The sequence below is a fragment of the Cicer arietinum genome, chromosome 4 (genome assembly GCF_000331145.2).
Source record: "Cicer arietinum cultivar CDC Frontier isolate Library 1 chromosome 4, Cicar.CDCFrontier_v2.0, whole genome shotgun sequence".
NCBI classification, from domain to species: Eukaryota; Viridiplantae; Streptophyta; class Magnoliopsida; order Fabales; family Fabaceae; genus Cicer; species Cicer arietinum.
The window spans coordinates 10,542,488-10,561,964 of record NC_021163.2 but is presented as its reverse complement, the minus strand read 5'-3'; the positions used below and the strand labels follow the sequence as shown (position 1 = coordinate 10,561,964).

General features: G+C 29.4%; 3 protein-coding genes across 4 annotated transcripts; all 3 read right to left on the bottom strand.

The window, feature by feature from the left end:
• Positions 1-1,533: 1,533 nt before the first annotated feature.
• Positions 1,534-8,637, bottom strand: LOC101491026 (uncharacterized). The gene is made up of 12 exons (XM_004496309.4): positions 8,202-8,637; positions 7,719-8,026; positions 7,544-7,621; positions 7,334-7,436; positions 6,760-6,848; positions 6,060-6,171; positions 4,676-4,729; positions 4,560-4,608; positions 3,846-3,946; positions 2,560-2,675; positions 2,017-2,441; positions 1,534-1,914 (listed from the first exon to the last, which is right to left on the bottom strand). The coding sequence occupies exons 1-11, from the start codon at positions 8,553-8,555 to the stop codon at positions 2,102-2,104; spliced, it is 1,704 nt and encodes a 567-aa protein (XP_004496366.1). The 5' UTR covers positions 8,556-8,637; the 3' UTR covers positions 1,534-1,914; positions 2,017-2,101.
• Positions 8,638-10,641: 2,004 nt separating this feature from the next.
• On the bottom strand, positions 10,642-14,721 carry LOC101490483 (gibberellin-regulated protein 2-like). 2 transcript variants are annotated; one of them, XM_073367205.1, is made up of 5 exons: positions 14,623-14,716; positions 12,668-12,732; positions 11,968-12,043; positions 11,809-11,857; positions 10,642-10,941 (listed from the first exon to the last, which is right to left on the bottom strand). In XM_073367205.1, the coding sequence occupies exons 3-5, from the start codon at positions 12,025-12,027 to the stop codon at positions 10,760-10,762; spliced, it is 291 nt and encodes a 96-aa protein (XP_073223306.1). In that variant the 5' UTR covers positions 12,028-12,043; positions 12,668-12,732; positions 14,623-14,716; the 3' UTR covers positions 10,642-10,759. The 2 variants fall into 2 exon arrangements, with proteins under 2 accessions (XP_073223306.1, XP_004496364.1); XM_004496307.4 differs by lacking the exon at positions 12,668-12,732 and having other exon boundaries at positions 14,623-14,721.
• A 939-nt stretch (positions 14,722-15,660) lies between these two features.
• On the bottom strand, positions 15,661-18,292 carry LOC101490159 (uncharacterized). The gene is made up of 3 exons (XM_004496306.4): positions 18,169-18,292; positions 18,004-18,074; positions 15,661-16,643 (listed from the first exon to the last, which is right to left on the bottom strand). The coding sequence occupies exons 1-3, from the start codon at positions 18,215-18,217 to the stop codon at positions 16,062-16,064; spliced, it is 702 nt and encodes a 233-aa protein (XP_004496363.1). The 5' UTR covers positions 18,218-18,292; the 3' UTR covers positions 15,661-16,061.
• Positions 18,293-19,477: the final 1,185 nt, after the last annotated feature.

Here is a 19,477-nt window from a genome sequence, read left to right as displayed (position 1 = left end):
AAATAAAATGTTAAGCTAAACCCAACTTTGATAATGACATGCCTTGTGTCACAACCCATCTTGTCTCCCTTTTAAAATTTAATCCTAAGAATGTATGCCATAGATGAATTGATGATTACTGGTAATCATTATTCCTTTTGTCTGTTATGGTTCCTATCTATAGCTATATATATTATATTATATCATTTTTTTATAGCTCATTAGCTTGGGACAAATATAATTTTTGTTTTGTGTTCTTCTATGGTGACCAAGCATTGCGTGCTATTTTCTTTCTGTTGAGAGATATATGAAATTTTTAATTAAAATTATATGTCATTTACGAGCAACATTGAATGAGATACTGAGATGTCGTATATGGGCTTATTCTTATTTTTTTATGTATAATATTTTTACATTTACAGAAATATATTAATATAATCGTTAACTGTTACCAACATAAAAAAATAATGTGAAGGAAATAATAATAATAATAATAATAATAATAATAATAATAATAATAATAATAATAATAATAAATATGAAATAAAATAAAAAAACTCGCGATAAAATGTCTTCAAACTCCAAGGTTGGGAAATCATGACCGCATCAATTGCATACTTAATCGATGTTTTTACTTTTGTAATAGTATGTCACTTCATTGCAAAATGTTAATAACTTTTTTGGTTTTATGAAATTATATCACATTGTCTTTTATATAAGACAAAAAATGGCGTCCTAAGTTTTGACACTTAGTTTTATGTTTTATTTATCCAAGTGAATTTATCTAAATCGTTGAATCACTTTTAAATTGATAAGAAACTTCTCATATATACTTTATATTACTTAAAATAGAGAAAAAGATATATGAAATTTTCATTCAATAGTAAAAGATTACATTTCACTCTTTCATATGTAAATTACACAAGTGAATGATATTCTCATTAATGACATTTTTTTAACACATTATCTCTATATGTTAAATTCAAATGAATTCCACTAAATTATTTTGATTATATTTAAGACTCCACTGATCTTGATATAATCCCAATTGATTGTTGGATTGATTATTGTAAAACAAATAATTAACAAATCTAATCAAAACAAAGGGTTGTGCATGATCAAGCACATTATTCGTTTTTAATCATTGATTTAACTAACAATCTTACAACAAAATTCTAGTGGCGCCATTTTTCACCAACAAGATTGACTTCAATGTTTTAAACCAAATTTTTGTTCGTTCTTGGAATAAATAGTTAATAAATTTAGTATTGTGCAAGTTGAGTCACTTAAATAATAATGCCATAACACTATATAGGCACGACTGTTTAATAGTGTGGTTTGCAATGCTATGTTTTTTCTGCTTAAAATTAAATTTAACTAATCGATTTTACTTTCCAATATTTCAAATGTGCCCCCACATGTAAGAAAAACACTTAAATGCTTTTCGAATGACTCTTAATATAAAACAAGCATTTTATAATTATAACAAACTTTGAGAAAGTTATGAGTTTAATAAAATTATGATTGATTAAGCTAAAAATCATACGAAAAATATATAAGGAAATCCATCTAAATATGTAAATTTGGAAAATAAGGATTCTATTAACAAGACAAAGACATTGAAACGCGTGAAATGGATCTTCTTATATAGTCCTGCACCACTTGACTGCAGTGATAACTGATAAGTGACATTTTTTATGAGCAACGATAAACATACACCTAGCCCAATCAAATATAGACTTGACAGTATATGTAATACTATCTTCACTTGTTTTACTAGCTATAACCACATGCAACAGACATAAATACTGCACATAAACATGCTTGAAAGATATACATCTGTATGTAATTTATGAAAATTGGAATCAGGCCAGTCACGCAATTCTGTAATCAGAACTCTCCGTCGTATTTGAAGCACGTGACTGTATTCGGCACCTATTGCATACATACATGTGTAGAAAAGGGAATCAGCCTATGATAGAGTTAATCAAGAAGATAAAATAAAAATAAAATACATGATGAATAAGAGAAACTAACCATCTAGAAAATGAATAACCCAATTTCTATTAGAAGCTCATTAAACAGGTCTTTGTTCAGGCAAGCAAACTCACTCTTGATCGAATCAAAGGAAGTTCCTTTGAAAGTTACCAGAAGAAAACCTTGAAGTTAAGCCCTCAGACATGCCTTCTGCATCAAGTTTTACTTTCATCCTCCCAGCTGTCAGATCCTTTTCACGATCCCATGGCTTCCATGGATGTTGACCCACCCACTCTCCCTTTTCCGTCTGTTGCTTGGACTTTTTCTTGGATTTGCTAGCAACCTCTTCTTGATGTTTTTGAACCAATGTTTTTGATCGTTTTGCTTTGTTGTATTTGTCCACTAAATCTGCATCCGCACTGGCCCTTTTCTTATCTTCTTCATTTGAGGCTAGTGCAGTAGCCTCGTTGTATGCTTCCAAATAACTGTCATGGAAATATCATTTTTTCTCCATTAAGCTGTTGAAATCATGGAGTAGACTATACTGGTTGAAGGAAATGAAAATTCACTATCAAAGCATTCTAAATGTGAGATGATACATACTTCATCTTAGCTTTCTGGGCTCTGTCAGTAGGGGTGTCTGTCCAAATACTAGTGTCTCCTCTACCTTCCTTTGAGCCCCGACTAAATTGGGTTGATTGCATAGACACACCACCAGGCTGTAATACATAAATACATGAAATGATGATAAATGTACAAGTGAATATAACTTCTAAGTTCCAAGCAAACATATTCTACTAACGGTTGCATTGTTGCAAAGTCATGACAGCATGCACTAAGAAACAGAGTCAGCTTCTCACAATCTGTATAACCAAATATGTATAATAAAAAATACTCTATTTGTCTGAACAAAAAGACTAATATTTCTATACAATATCTTAGTCGTCAGAATATAGTAAAGTATATCAAATTAAATGAAGAAAGGCAAACACTACTGACCAGTAAGTCAAACAAAGCTAAAGGCAAAAAGAAATACTCATTCATAATCCTTTGGCATAAATGTGCTTTTGGTCCATGTAGTATAGTACTCCCTCCGATCTATTTTATAAGAGACAGTTGGATTAAAATTTGGTCAACAGAAGTTTATGTATCTGGTATATATATATATAACCAGATACATAAACTTTTGTTGACCAACTTTTGACCCAATTGTCTCTTATAAAAAGGATCAGAGAGAGTATTTTTTTACTCCAATCCCTGTAACTATTACTTCTTCATTTAGTCCTCGATTTGTTTTAGTCCCTGTAATATACTTTCTTTTGTTTCTGCCTATATGTAATACTAGTTTATGTCCAATTAGTCCTTGCAGATTAGGGGCTCAAACCAAAAAAAGAGGACTAAAATAAAGAAAAACATATATTATTATTATAATGACTTAAATAAAAAATAAAATATCTATATTATATGGACCATTTTGAGGAAAAAAATAGGAACAAAAAAGAAAAAATGAGTATATTGTAGGGTCCAAATCCATATTTAAGTGTATTCCGTTCGAGGATTTAGAATTGCACTACCAGAATCTCAACCCAAGAAGAAAACCAAAGATAAATACTAAGCCCCAGTATAAACCCAAAAGCAAGTTTAAAACTTCTAAATGGTGTCTACAAACTACAAACCAACCAAAATCTGTCAAAGACCAATTATATAGACCAATCATATAATTGTTATAGTGACTCTATATTGTGTATTATAAATTCATAATTAAACCATATTTTGATATTACTCTATATTATATCATATACAAGGGTCACATTTTCTAAAAATTCGTGCCCTACCGCATTTACGTAGCATGCCTAAACGCCAAAAAATAAATGATTGACAGTACTTACTTTCCTCTCCGGAGGCAGTGTTGTCATCCATTCATCTCTTTTGGGTTCCACTTTAACCTCTGTCTGTGCCAGAAGCTCATCATCACCATCCATGGATATACCTGCACGTTCCAATTAATGAGATACAAAGTTAACAAGTAATAGCACCAAATAACACACTCTCCCCTTTCAAGAGAGCATGCTTGCATGCATATAAAGGGGCATGTTTGTTCGTGCCAGACCACTTCACCAGCCTTGAATTGTCACAAGACAATTACTCAGGCACCAAGAAGAGGGAAATGAACATGTCAATATCATTACAACTAAGACAAATTAAACACTATCACCAAATTATCAGGAGAATTTTCAGGTGGCAGATTACTGACATGTGAAAATATATAAAAGTACCTTCAAGTTTTCCCATCCTAATCCAATTTTTTCCTCTACAAAAGTTACAATCACTCATTGTTATATTGGGCACTTTAAGCAAGTGACGTGAACAACCTTTGCATGATCCTATTGTCCCAAAAACTTATACTGTTGGATAAAAACAAATGAGTGACTTTAATATCATATTTCTAACACGCACCCCTCACGTAAAAGCCCTTTGGGCATGAAAGCATGCAGATAGCACAAAGGCTCAAAAGCTTAGGTTGTCAGGTGAGGACATATGAATACTTTTTATGTCATTATATCACAACCTTGATAGGAACCATCTAAATTGCAGAAGCTCACCTTGGGATCTTCTCCACAGTGCAGCCTCTCGCATGACTTTAAGTTCAGCCTGCAGTCATGTGTGAAGCTATTAGGATTCAGAAACTTGTACAGCCAGACAAGTAAGTTCAAGTTACCTTAAAGTCCTCCTGTTCTTGCTTCTGTTTGATTTTCTCATCCATTGCTTTCCGCTACACAAAGCACACAACACAATCTTGTTAATTGAAAATAAAAAACATTGCATTGCAGATGAAAAAATAAGGAGTAGAACAAAGAATCCAATTGATCAGCTGTCAAACATGAGAACAAAGTACTTTTGGAGTAAAAAAAAAACAGATGCCAAAACAAAACATCATTGTAAATTTAAGAAATTTTATAGGGAAAAAATAAACGGTAAAGGTAAAATATATGAGAAATAAAATTAGAAGCTGAGATCCAAGAAGTAGATAACTAATATTGTTTATTTAGTAACATAAAAAATGAAAGCAAGTAACAAAATGGGTCAAGTACAAGCAAATGCTCAAACCTTTTTCAAATGATTCCAGCTAAATATTTTACTAAATTACTAATTACTCAAGTTCCTTCGACCACGGTACTGCTTTGCATATGAATTTTCAATACACTCCATGATTTGACATATTTAGGGTCCCTAAAGTTATAAAAAGTTTCCAACAGTCATCATATAGCGGCACTAGTGTAGCACAATTCAAACAAACCGCTATTGTTCTACGATACTCTATTAATTATAAACTACAAAGTGTTGTCAAATCGCGTCTATAGCAGTGCTATAGCATTGTAGCATAACAAAATTTGAACACACAGCTATTTTCCACGATTGACAAATTGGTTTCCAATGAAAATAAAATTTGTTTTTTCAACTATGGATATGACATTTTAAATAAATTCGCTCAAAACACAGATACGCCTCTGACAGTCTGGCCTCTAATAAAAAAAATTAAATAAATCGAGCCAAAATTTTTTGATAGCTAAACATTTAACAAAGTCCAATTTAACATAATAATTCAAGACACGATTGACCCATAAATTAGATATGGATACAGAAAGTCAGAAATATCAAATAAATAAAATGCTCAACAATTCATAAATCCCTGCCACACTCATATCTCATCAGCTCCCTAGTATCAGAAGCATTTGATCTATATTGTTGAAAGAGTAAAATTCAAAGTGATGTCAAATTTGAAGTCCTAGATAATAGGACTTTGGATAGGATAAATGTCGATATTCGTGAGCTGATTTTTAGTAATGTAGATAACTATCTCCCAGATTCACATTCTATCAATTTAATAATAAATGTCTTTTTATTCTATTTTCTGTATCACTTAATATTATAAATTATAGTTTCCCATCAAATGATAACAACCAACCTAGGAACTGCCCCAGATATAGATAAAGTAATTAATTAGGTGCATGTAAAATAAAAGAAAGACACGAAAGCAAACTAAAGATCCCACCAAAAGCTACTTTAACTTCAATAATAAACCACCTTCCTGCCAGGCTCACCTTTTCTGGATCTTGTAACTCTTTGAAAGCTTTATTTAATTTAATAAATGCTTGATGGGCTTGTGGATGAGAGCATTTATCTGGATGAACTAATAGTGATATCTTCCAGTACCTAAGAGACATTAAACGAGACAAGATTAGACAAAAATAATAATAATAATCTTGATCATATGCAGTTGTATGTTGGCACAATACTTGGTTGTTTTTGTTGTTGTTTGTACAGAATATAGAACTTGATATATTTTAGTGGTCTTTCCTTTTCAGTTCCTTGTATAGAGTTCTAAGTAGTAAGTACATAGTTCAAAGTCAAAACAAATTAGTCATATCCGGTCACATTTTTACTATCCTATTTACTGCAATAAAACCATGTCTTAAGTTCAGAACAAGTTGTAATTGTCTAGTATTACCACAATGATTTGAATTGAGAAGATTTTCACAAGAACCGGGGGGCGTTTGTTTCAAGGCATATAATTATATTCCGGCCCCCAGAAATAAATACCATTAACAAGAATGTTATTCCCAACAAAGAAGTATGGTAAACACTTATCATTCCTATGATTGTTTCCAATTTTATTAAAAGAGTTACAAATAAATTTTACTCCATATTCCATGGGAGTATAAGATTCCAATCCTTTAACAGGAATATAAATTGGCAAAAATACATGTGGCCTGAACATCATATAAGATTCCATTTCCATACCTTTTCTTTATGTTAACATCAGACATATTATGGTTAACACCTAGAACATCATATGGGCTGTCAATATCAACTTCCATTATCCTGGTGACCTGATAAATAAACAGGTGATGACTGATACCTCTACATTTAATTACAAAATAAATATCCAAAAATTTAATTCAGTACTAATAAATGAACGACAAGAAGTAAACCGAGAAAAAACCAAACTATTATATCCATAACAAAAAGAACATGACTGGCTATTAAAGATTAATCCAAAACCAGCAATTGTTCATGCATCATCAATTTCGGATAAAGGCGTGAAATCTTATAAATGGATGAAATATGCCACAACAATAAACTGGATGGACATACATCAATTTCAGCTAAAGGAAGCCACTGGCTACATAATGAAAAAGACTGTAAAAAGCATATGCCACCAAATTAAAGTTCTTTATCTTGCTCCCCAAATAAATTCTGATTTTATAGTTGTAATACCATTACCATGTATCAATCATTATACCCTATTTTACTTTAACACTTGAAGAACAAACAAATTTTTTGATCCTGATCAATTACGAATCGGATTAAATACCTCTTCAAAACGTTCTGCATCATTAGCTGATTCTGCTTCAGTAACCATAGCAGGCGGTGCAGGTCCTATAAATAGCTCAGTATCGTCATCCAATTCAGCTTCTCTAAAAACATTAGTTTGAAAAATATCAAGCAGTATCTATCATCTGATATGAATTGACACTACCATGTCAAGAAACAAAATCAATAAAAAAAACTTCAAAATCCGTACTTGAACTCGGTGTGCGCCTCTGTTAATTTGGCAGCAGCAGCAAGTAACTCTGCAGACGGCATTGCAGGACCAATCACCCTGAAAAATAAAATAAATAAAGTCAACCAATTATCAGGAAAAAAAACAACTTCAAAATAAAAAAGATGTCAACAAAATGACTAAAGAGAATGGCAACCTTTTTCTAGGACCAACAGAATGATCATCTGTGGAATGGTCATCGATAATCTGTTCTGTCGGAACCGAACATCTTTCATGCAATGGGGGTGAAGGATCAGCTTGCTCAGTCGTTGGATGCATATAAGATTGAATTAGAGGACCAACAACATCTAAAGTAGGTGGAGCTTTAGACGGCAGTAAAAAAACTCTATCCCCATTTTCCTTAAGATTTAAGGAAATGAAAAGCTTCTTCAGATGCTTCACTAAAGATCTTTCTGATATATCTTTTATGTCAACAGCTTGTCCATTATCAATCATTTGCAATATCTAATTACAACATCAAAACAAAACAATAATTAACTCACAGTTCATACAATCACTCTACAAATTACAAACAAACTCATTTTAGGGCATATTTTCTTCTTTTTTTCAAACATTTCATAATCTGAACAATTTAAACCCTAAAAACTCAATAAATAAAATAAAGGAAATACATTCATACCTGCATTAAATCGTTGCCGACATTGGGAAACTCGGTGATCATTTCACGGAGCGCGATTTGTGGCTGAAGCCTAGGTTGAGATTCCTCGTCGGAAGAGTGGGAGTCATCGGAATAGTGGCGTCTCTTGGTTTTTGTCCTCTCTTTGTCTCTCTTTTTTCTCTTCTCCTTTCTCCTGCTTTCTCTTTCCCGTTTGGAGCTTCCGTCGGTCTTTCTGCGACGGTCCTTTTCGCGGCGATGGCGGCGGCGTCTAGAAGACCGGTCGGAGTCTGAATCAGAATCGATGGAGGGAGAGGATGAAGAGGAAGGGGAGGTTGAGTCGCGTTGATGACGGTGCTTCTTTCGTTTGTCGCCCATATTCAGAACAGAGAGGGGTTTCAACTTTCGCACATCGAAACAAAATATTTTTTAGTTTTGAATTTCAGAGGTCAGTGATGATCGTCTTCAAATTATTCAATTCAGTTTTTTATTATTTTTATTTTACCCGAAATATAATTTTTATCAAAAAATATATATATATAAATATATTTAAGTATTTTATTTTGAATAAAAATTGATTTATTTTTTAATTTAGCATACAGTGAATTGAAGACAAAAAAATACTCCTTTACGAATTTGAAGAAAAAAATATTGTGAGTGAAGATGTACATTAGAACAAAATATTGGGTATAAAAATATTGAGAGCAAGATGTAAATTAGAATATAAGATGTTTAAAAAAAAAATTTAAGTAGTTCAAAAATTAATCCAACAAATTTTATTTAAAAAGATAAACCAATAAGAATTTTGATTAAAAAAAATTGTATGGGTTATTAGTGACTTTCGATCAAGGTGTTAATAAAAATATATCTTAAGTAAAATTATTTTAAAATATTATGATTTGTTTAATGGTCAATTTGAGATTAAAATGTTTATAAAAATTTTGTTAATTTTATTTATTAACAAGAAGATAAAAGATTTTGTGTGAATAGTTGTCATTACTTCAAAAAACAATGCAAATATAAAAAAATTATTTTTAATAATATATATTTAATAACTAACATTTTAACTTTTCTGCAAACTTAATCTTAATTTCTTTTATGAATGTATACTAACCGATGATCCACACAATCATCTTTTTTTTTTGTCCAACATAATTAACCATTTATTATGTGACAAATATCTTACTCGCATATATTATTTTTACTGTGACAAATTCATTCATTAACTTAAAAAACACATACAATAATATTGACATTGACAAAGATTACAGGATTTTTCGTCAGCGGTTTGGTAGAGATGTCGACATTTTTAGATATGCTATAATCGACTTGATAAGAGTATTTTAGTATCAAGTAAGATAAATTGATCTCTAACTATGGTGGTAAACTTAAGTGGTGGATGAATTTTTATATCTACTACAATCGATTTGATAAGAGAGTTGTAGCTCCAACCGATTTGGTTTATGATAAATTAAATACGCAATTTAGTTTAGTTTTTACTTTTAGAACCCATCCCTAAAGCTAGTAAGTAATGAAATTTTCTAAGTAATTAAGATATTCCCCTAAAGTGTGTTTTTATAAATAAATAAATAAACAAACAAACAAAAGGGAGGTTAAACCCAACCATGAACTAAAAACATCATAGATAAATTAAAAACTCAACTAAAAACATTTTAATATAGCAAACTCAAAGCATATGTAATAAGCTGTGTTTTAAATATTTGTGTGAAACTAATTAATGTGAAATACAAATTATCGCATACTTTTTAAAGTATTTTGATGGTAGAATTATCGATTTTACAAATTTATGTAGCTTTGGATTCATCGTGTGTCCATATGTACATGAACATGAACATGAAAAAAATTAGATGCCAAGACTTGCTCTAACAATATTTCACTTAGTTATTTTGCCTTTTTCATTTTAAAAACCTAACATATGTATTGAACGGTGTGAATACTCTTTGCGACGAGGACATCAACTTATTTTTACGATGAAAACAATTTTATTAATTATTAAACCAATAATAGTACAAACAACAAATTTAAATATTTAATTAAAAGGTCAATTTTAAAGAGTGAATCTAATTAAAGGATAGAAAAATTGAAAATCCACGATCGATTCGGTCTAATTACAAATAGATTTGTTTTCCTTATTACATGTAATTCGACTATAATTGATCTCGAATTTTTCACTTTATCTTACAAAGTAAAAGTAAAATGATAAATAGAAACGATACTAAATAAATTTTATAATTTATAAACTATAAACTTATTTTTTTACCTTGCCAAACATAACCTTAGTTAATTTTCTTTTTCTCATTTTACGAAGTAATTGTTGATTGATATTGTATTTGATTTATTTAAAGTTACATTGAAAATATAAAAAGGATGGTTAATTACTTGAAATTGAAACATGAAAATATATATAAAGCAATAGTAGTATATTTAAAAAAAAAACAAATCATATATAATAGCAATTTGAATAATTGAGTAGCAAGCTAATTACAAGCCCCGTCTATGTATGAGACCTTAAATGGGTAATTTTATAAGCTTATTACGACAATATTAATTAATTGTTGAAATCATGGGCACTTGAGTTTTCCACCATGAGTGGTGATGGAGGCATAACAAGGGCACATATCTCGGTTTCCAGAAGTGCCAGGTGGGACACAGTTACATATTTGACAACAATCATTGCATGCCCTCATACATATCTTTTGCCTTGATGCCTTGCTGCATCTGTAACTGCACTTACCATTGCAATCTGCAACATATTCAAATACAAATTCATTATCCTTTCAACTCTAGTGCTCATTCAAAACATCTAAATGAAATCATTCTGATATTTCTAATAAATGTCTCGAGTTTGGAAGAGTTGGACACCTTCAAATGTCATTGATTTTTATTCGCAACTACTTTTCCATAAGGTGCTTATTCACCTTCTTTTTTTTTTTTGCTATGATGGAGTGGAATGTGGATGATGTGAAATAGATTAAGAATTTCTAGAGTTCAGTTGAAAAGTAAGTAAAGGTAAACTAAAAATATATAATATCACCTGCTTTGTTTACTCTTTTTTTAGTTTTTTGTTTCTTTAGATTGAGCTCCCAACTTAAACATAGTTTGACAATGATTTGACATGATTTAGTGTGGTTGAAGTGGAAGTCACGAAATGATGTTATTTCTTGAAATAAAGAAGTGAATTTGAGCGATTAATGAATTATATTAATTTTTTTTTGGAAGTGGTTTTTGGGTAAGTCCTTTGGAATGTTGTGCACTTTTTATGAGTTTAAGTTTTAAAGATTATTTGAATTTAAAGTTGAATTTTCAATTTGTTTGGTTTAGTTGTTTTTTCTTTTCATTTTATCTAATGTATTTGTTTATGATTTTATTATGTTTTATTCGCTTGTAAACTCTTAGTCTTGAATTGAGTTGAGTTATCTCTGAATATCTTATATTCGTCTTTATATATCTATTGATAATTTGTTGCCATTAAAAAAAAGATTTTTTTTCATATTAATTTATTTTATCTTCCTTTTAAAATTCTTTATATATATTTTTTTAATTAAGCTCTAATACCAACTAAACAAATCCATCATATGTTTTTTTGTTATTGATTATTTATCTCTCTTACCTATCTGTTCAGCAGCAACCATGTGTTGGTTTCCATTATAGATCTCCAACTGAAAAACCAAAAAATAAGAGAGAAAAAGTAGCAACATCATCATCGTTTATTTATAATACAAGGAAGTTATGAAAAGAAAAATTAAAGCCACTATTAAAATAATTTTACCTCTTGTATAAGGATGAAGCAGAGAAGTGTGAAGATTAGTGTTTTTTTGCTGAAGGCCATTGTTACCACCTGCTTTCTATGATAGAAAAAACAAGTTTTTTAAGACAAAGAGACAGTGACATAGAAAAATGGGTCTGAAACTAGAAGCTCTCAGTTCTCACTATTTATATGGGAAAAAGTGGCTGTAGACTTTGAATGGTTTCTATCCCTCTTCTATAATTCTATTTAATTAATGATTTATTGCTTTCTTTTAATAAAATTTAGGAGAGAGGATGATGTCCAATTTAAGGTAGTTCAATTGAAAAACAATTTGGTAAAGAAATTTATATTTACTCTCCATTTAGTATTACTTAAACTCAGAACCAAATCTAAAACATGTTTTCTACTACTAGATTAAACTTTTATAATTAATTTAATAATTTATTGCTTTATGCCTTTCCCGATTAATGAAACTCAAATAAGATCAAATTAATCAAAAGTGTCAATAGTTGATATTTAATCACAATAATCATATATCAGACTTTACTAATTTACTAATTTTCAGATCAAACTATGAATTAACATAGCTCTAATTTCCTAAATATAAGAGGATTAAGATTAAGACAATAACATAATAATTAACATCTCGTTTGTGGCCATACTTTTTTTATTGACGAAACAAATAATAGTCCCGATAATAATAATAATAAATAAAGAAAACCTTCAATCTTAAATGGAACTCCCACCATGCAAGGTAGTAATTACTTAAAGTCCACGATATGATACCTAAGAAAGCAAAATTACATTAAATTTTGACACGTCAAATGCAATTCAGTTTTGTCATTATACAATTATACTAAGTTGTCCAATTTTCAAAGAGTTTAACTACAAAACTACTGTTTTTAAAGTATTTTATCATGTGAATTGCACTTAGGAAAAGTTGATCATATCTTTTTATTCACCTTTGAGAGGAAAAAAATATGAATGGTCTATAATTTACTCATCACTTTACTAATATGTTAATTTCGTGTCTTATATAATTGTTGGGTCTGTTTTCGATTATAAAGGATAAATAATTACTAGTTATTATTTACAAATAACCTTTCATACTTGTTGGGGATTAAAGTAACGAAAAGAACAAGAGATGTTGTAAAAGGAATAAGAGAGATTCAATGAATTATCATGGAAAGATACATAGAATGTATTAATGACATTTGCTAGCCATGAAATGAGCAAAATGTTAGTATGGCTACAGGAGAGGAATATCTCACGCATACAGCCACAGGGAAAACTTTAGGTGGGATTTGGATTCTTTTACTTTAATTATACTTATACTAACTTTAAAATGAGACATAAAAACGAGTTTAATATTAAACCTTTTATTTATACAAATAGTTTAGTGAGTAAGACCCTAGTTGATATGTAATTTTGATAGCAATTTAGATTTTTTTATTGGACTGAAACTATTTTTATAAAATAGACCATATCATTCTTTATAACTTTATTTTAAATTTATCTCTTTTTTATGTATAACTTGTGTATTTTTTAATAGATTAATTAATTCATAATATTATGTCTTAAATATTAGTATTATATTAATAAGGAGTATAAGTCTGATTTTTTAATTAATCATGGAGGAGTTATTTAACAACTAAAGTCCTAATAGATTAAAAATTTATTTAATTTATAAGTATTTCTTTTTCTACTCTCAATCTTCTCAAACACATAAAAATATATGTATGATATTAAATCAAATTTGTAAAATACACTTATAAATTAACACATAATTTAGATACTTTTGAGAATTGAGTTGAGAAAAAACTCTCTTAATTTAGCCCCATATGTGCTTTATGACTTATTTTGCTTTAGCCCATGTTTGGACCGAAAATGCATCTATCAACAATTTAAGCCGAAACAAATAATTAATTAAATTGATGAAATCTTCTGATTTAATTCTCTCATGGATTAGTTAGCATGTGATTGATCCAACGGTGACTAAAATTAATTTTAGTTAAAAGTGAGTTGAATGTAAAATAATTTATATTTAAATATATTTAAGTAAAAATAAATTAAATAATAATGAATTTTAATATAAAAAACACGTTTGAATTTAGAGACTACGCGTTCTAAATTCAAATTAAAATCAATTTTAAAAACAAAATCAATTCTAATATTTGATACCCACGTGTCAAAATCAATTTTACTTATCCAAAATTTATATCGACTACTCCAAAATTGAACTCAAACAAACACTTAAACATTTAGTTAAAAATATTAGTTAAACTAATTGATAGAAAGAAACCTTAAACTTTTTAGGTTAGAAAAGTTTTTTTTTTTATAGCACGTTATTCTTTTAACATTCCGCTCAAAAACAAAAACAAAAAATACTTTTATCTCCATATCGATCAATTTTTTGTCCTGAAACTTATATTATTTATTCATTCAAATAGAATAAAACTGTAAACGACTAATTATTATCTTCATAACCAAATTCTAAGGTTAGGCATAGTAATTTGGGTTAAGGTGACAACAACAACAATAAAGTCTTATTTCAATTGGTGAAAATTTGAGTTAAGGAGGCATAAAAATTATACTTTCTATCGGCATGCACAACATTAAGAAAAGTCAAATTGATAATTAAAGGTGACATTAAAGAATTGACATAACATAACTCACTTTACATGCATATCCCAGCTAGCATGCTTAAAATAAGTAGCTTTTGGCATTATTGAAGTTTGATGCTAAAAGAGGGAAGGACCTTGTGGTGTCAATTGTCATGCATGAACACTTAAAAAACTTTCATCACAAGTTGAATATAAAGAGTTGCGTATAACCTCTAGTATAGAAGGCATGAAAAGTGTTTTCCCTCTTAGATGGCGTGAAATCAGTGATTAGTTTTTATTTGCGGAAACCATCTGGTACAAGTTTCAGTTGGTGTAAGATTTTTTATTTTGCATGGCATAATATTTAAAGCTTGAAATTGAACTTGCACCATATTCCTTCCATCTTAGGCAGTGTGAAACTACAATATAATTCAACATCATTTTGGGACAACAATTTCAACTACTTTTTAAATGATTAACACAATTTGCGCATGTGGATAACATAATTCAATGAAAAGTTAATGAATATATCAAGATTCAATAACTAATTAACCTTGAAGAGCATAATTAACCACAAAATTGAACATTATTAACTACAATTTCAAGTATTCCATTTCCAACTACATCTAGATTTGCACACTTGAAAACCAAAGTTAATCACATTTAAATTCGTGGTTAATAAAAATAAGCAGATGGTTAACAAGTTGTGACACTTGGCATTACTATTCATCAAATCTAACATTTCATTAATTACATGTGCGAACTGCATTAATCATTTAAAAGGTTGTCTGAAAGTGATGTTCAAATAACATTCTATCAAACACATAACTAAATTAGTGACATAGTCTATTTATTCTGTAATAAATGAGGTGTATACTATCTAATCATCACTTACAAGTTAAGAGTAAACAATACATCATATTGAGACTGCAACAACCATGACCATATTAGGTAAACAAATTGTTTATCAATAGTTATTTTTATAGACAGCGTGCATTCATATGTTTACTGAAAGCTAACATGTCAATCAACAAATTATATATTCTTTTTTTAAGAAAAAGCTTCAGAGTATGATAATAATTGTGTTAAAATATCTGAGACATATGGAAGCTGGAACCCAAATAACAAATCCTGTTTAACACCATAAATGTGTTGAAGGAGGTGAAATTCACATCATAGGTCTATACTGTACCAACATAGGAGCAAATATATCTATATAACAAATCATGAACAATAAAACATTTTTGTTACAAAAGAACATGATTTGTATTTTGTAAATTATACACAACCTTTGATTTTCTTCATTCCATGGTCCAGGACACTTCAGCAATTCACAGCAATGTCTAAAAACCATACGCATACTTGCCAAGTCGATTTTAGCACCCAAAATGTGAGAACCTTTCTTCACATGCAATTCTATCCTTTATTTAAGGTGGAGAGGGTGAATAAATGAACAATGATGTTATGCTGCAGTCAATTAATATTACAAAACAATATGTTTCACCCAATCAACTAGAATCGAACCCAGCATCTAGTGCATTGTGCCATACAATCTCCTTTACAATCAATATTATAACCCAAAACTTTTGGATTTCGAAGGAGAAGGTTCCTAAGAGATTTCCCTTCAATACCCCATTGCTCCTTCAGGATCTTTGTATTAGCTTTCAATTCTTCCTCTAAATTACATCCAAGAACTTCTGGAAATTTTTTGAGCAACTTGGATAGATCATCATCAGAAAGATTTAAACTCCTTAGATAGTCTAATGTTGCATTTACTGCCTCGAATTTGGGAACTTCCTTAGTACGATCTTCTCCCCAATAAGGAGAATGAATAAGACCAAATGCTTTTCCAAGTATCTTGTCCTTTTCTTCATCGCTGAAGTTAAATGTAGAAAGTGCTTGCCTACATGCTTCCCACATACTCCGATCTTCATTACTTGTGATTGTATTTTCTATCTGCGTTGTAGAACGCAGTACCCAATAGTCGGTAGAATGATTTGAGGTCCATTTTGCTTTTGAAACACTTTGCAAAGATCCGCAAGAATATCTGATATTTGACAATGGAATACTTGAAGATGCAGCAGTAAGATCAGCCTGCATAATCATAGTCAAGTCAGCCATCGTAAGAATGCCTTCGCCTCTCATGCCATTCAAAATTATTCCTCTCGCACATTAATAGTCAAACATAAAAAATCCTTTTATGTGTTCTCTACTCAAAATTTTGAGAATATTTTTTTTACTATAGTTTTTTCAGTATAAAAGTCAACCTCCTAAGAAAAAATTGGATTCTTTCCAAGGTTTGAGACAGATAATGGCCTAATATGTATGGTAAAAGTTAAAACCATAGTCTTTTAATTACAGCCTGAAATTTGACCAACAAAAGTATGAAACCACGAAGACATCCTTTCAATACAAAGTCCTAAAAGACATCAGGACATTAAAATCCAGCCTATGAGAAGTTTATATATGTAATCAGAGTAATACTTTCAATACAAAATCTCCATGATTAATTTCAAATGCTCATCAATGAAAATGCCTTGTACAAGGAGCTGTAGAAAAAAAATTAAGGACAAGAATGCATCCACTCTTCATATTATAGCCACCGTAAAAGGAATCAAAACGTCAAATGATGAGGTCCCAACTCCAAAGAAAGATAAGCAATTAAAATTAATCCATTAAGCATTCGAAGAAATAGCTATCCAAGAACACTATAACGCTTTCGCTGACCATTCAGCCAGCTTTATCAATTGTGAGCCATGAAAAGAATAACATGCTCCTATATCCATAGCCAAAATGGCAACTTCTACACTCTTCACTTGTTGATGACATGCATCGGCCATCAACTGGCTTCTCTTTACTCCCTAGTTTCCACTTAGTGAGCAAAAAAAATAAAGTTTTCTTCTACTCTTCGCCTACGTCATTACTATTTACATTGTTACTGCTGACAGAAAAAGAGAAGCTCTTAAAACTTCCCAATTAGAATCATTTTTCCACTGATTAACATCTGTTCTCATGTTCTAAAAACAGATCCAAGTTCCAACCTTTCCTTGGACAAGAGTAACGGTCTTGTGACAAAAACATATCGATATATCTAAACATGAATTGTTTACTAATCAATGCAGACAAACTATTTCCTATCACATACACATACAATTAACAAAGCCAACAGAACCCACTAGAAAATAAAAAAATAAACAACAATTTTAGTCTCTGAACTGTGAGACAATGCCATTATAGTTCCGGAATGTATTGAAATTGCAAATACAAACAACCCCAATATCTCTTTTGTTAGTAATTTTATAGACTAAATTGACTAAAAAAAAACAGATTTGAGAATTAAACTGAAAAACTAAAAAACATATTCCGAGAACCAAAATGGTGACTAAATATGTTTTAGTAATTTTGATTTATTGAATGAGTATTTAGTTGAAAATAAAAGTAAAGACGCAGTTACCTTGCAAGAGGTGAAGTGTGGCGCAGAATCAATAGTGAGAAGAGGGGAATTCAAGTGTTTCCTCAGCATCCCTGCAATAGCAAAAAAACACATAAATATCAAATAACATGAAATGAAGAAATGGCAGAGGGGAAGGGAAGGGAGGATTGAAAAGTAGAAGTTAACCAGAGCGGCGAGAAGGTGCGGAAGATGCGAAGTTGAGACACGACTCCATCTAAGCTCACACCATTCACTTCACCAATACCATCATCAAAAATCACTCTTCTGCCCCATTTTGGTGGTTGACAAATTCCATAATATTTATAAATAAAACTATAATAAAACTTTTTTTTAAATAAAATTATAATAAAAAAGCATAACTGATTCTGCATTCTCTTACTTTAATTTTAGTTTTTTATTCAGTTGTTTATTTAATTTTATTATAAAAATTCAAAAATATAGAGAATAAAATTATAAATTTATTTGAAGATTTGAGTTATAAATTTGTATTATATTAAAGATGATAATTAATTTTATGAATTTTATTTATAAATTTTAATTGATTTTTATAAAAAAAATAACATTGTTAAAATTTAAAAATATAAAAAAGTAAATTATTTTCTTACAATTAAATAAAAGACTAAATTGAAAATAAGAAAAAATAAATAAAAGATTGAAGTGTTATCTAAAATTAAATTAAAAACTGCATGGATAATTATGCTTATATTATTTAATAAATGATGTGATTTCTTAATCTTGTGATTGATCAAAACTTGCATTATTGCAACATTTGAGGATATCATGCGATTATTGTTGCTTAATTTATATTTACTAGTCTTTGATTAATTTAGGCGAAAATATTTTAGTTTAAGTTGTTTAAATTTTTTTTTTATTCGATTTTTTAAATTATATTTATTTGTACCATCGACTTTTATGATATATTAAATTTCGTATATAATTATTTAAATTTGAATTTTTTAAAAATATTTAAATTTAATCAAAAAATTACAACAAGTGACTTTCTTAAATATTTTACATATGAAATAAGTTATAAATATTAATTATGTAGATGAATTTTTATGATTTTGTTTTTAAGATTATACGTGTATTTGGATTGTTGTAGATAAAATCAATAAATATATATCATTTATAAGATTTGACATTTATAAGATTTAATAAATATTTTCTAAATAATTAATATGAAAAAGATATTAATGTAACATTTGATATTGATATTATAGACTAGCGGTGAAAACAAAATATAACTTAAATAATTAAAATGAGATAAAATAAACTTAAAGTGTCTAAAGACAATTGAATTAAACTTAAAAATAATATATATGTATTTTTGCTATTAATTTTTATATCAAATCATGCATTATTAAAAAAAATATACTATGTATTTATATCAAAAAGATAATTGTGGTAGTATTTATTATTTTTTCTATAAAAAAAAGCTCTCTTAAAATTTATACTGATTATTTTTTTATTTACA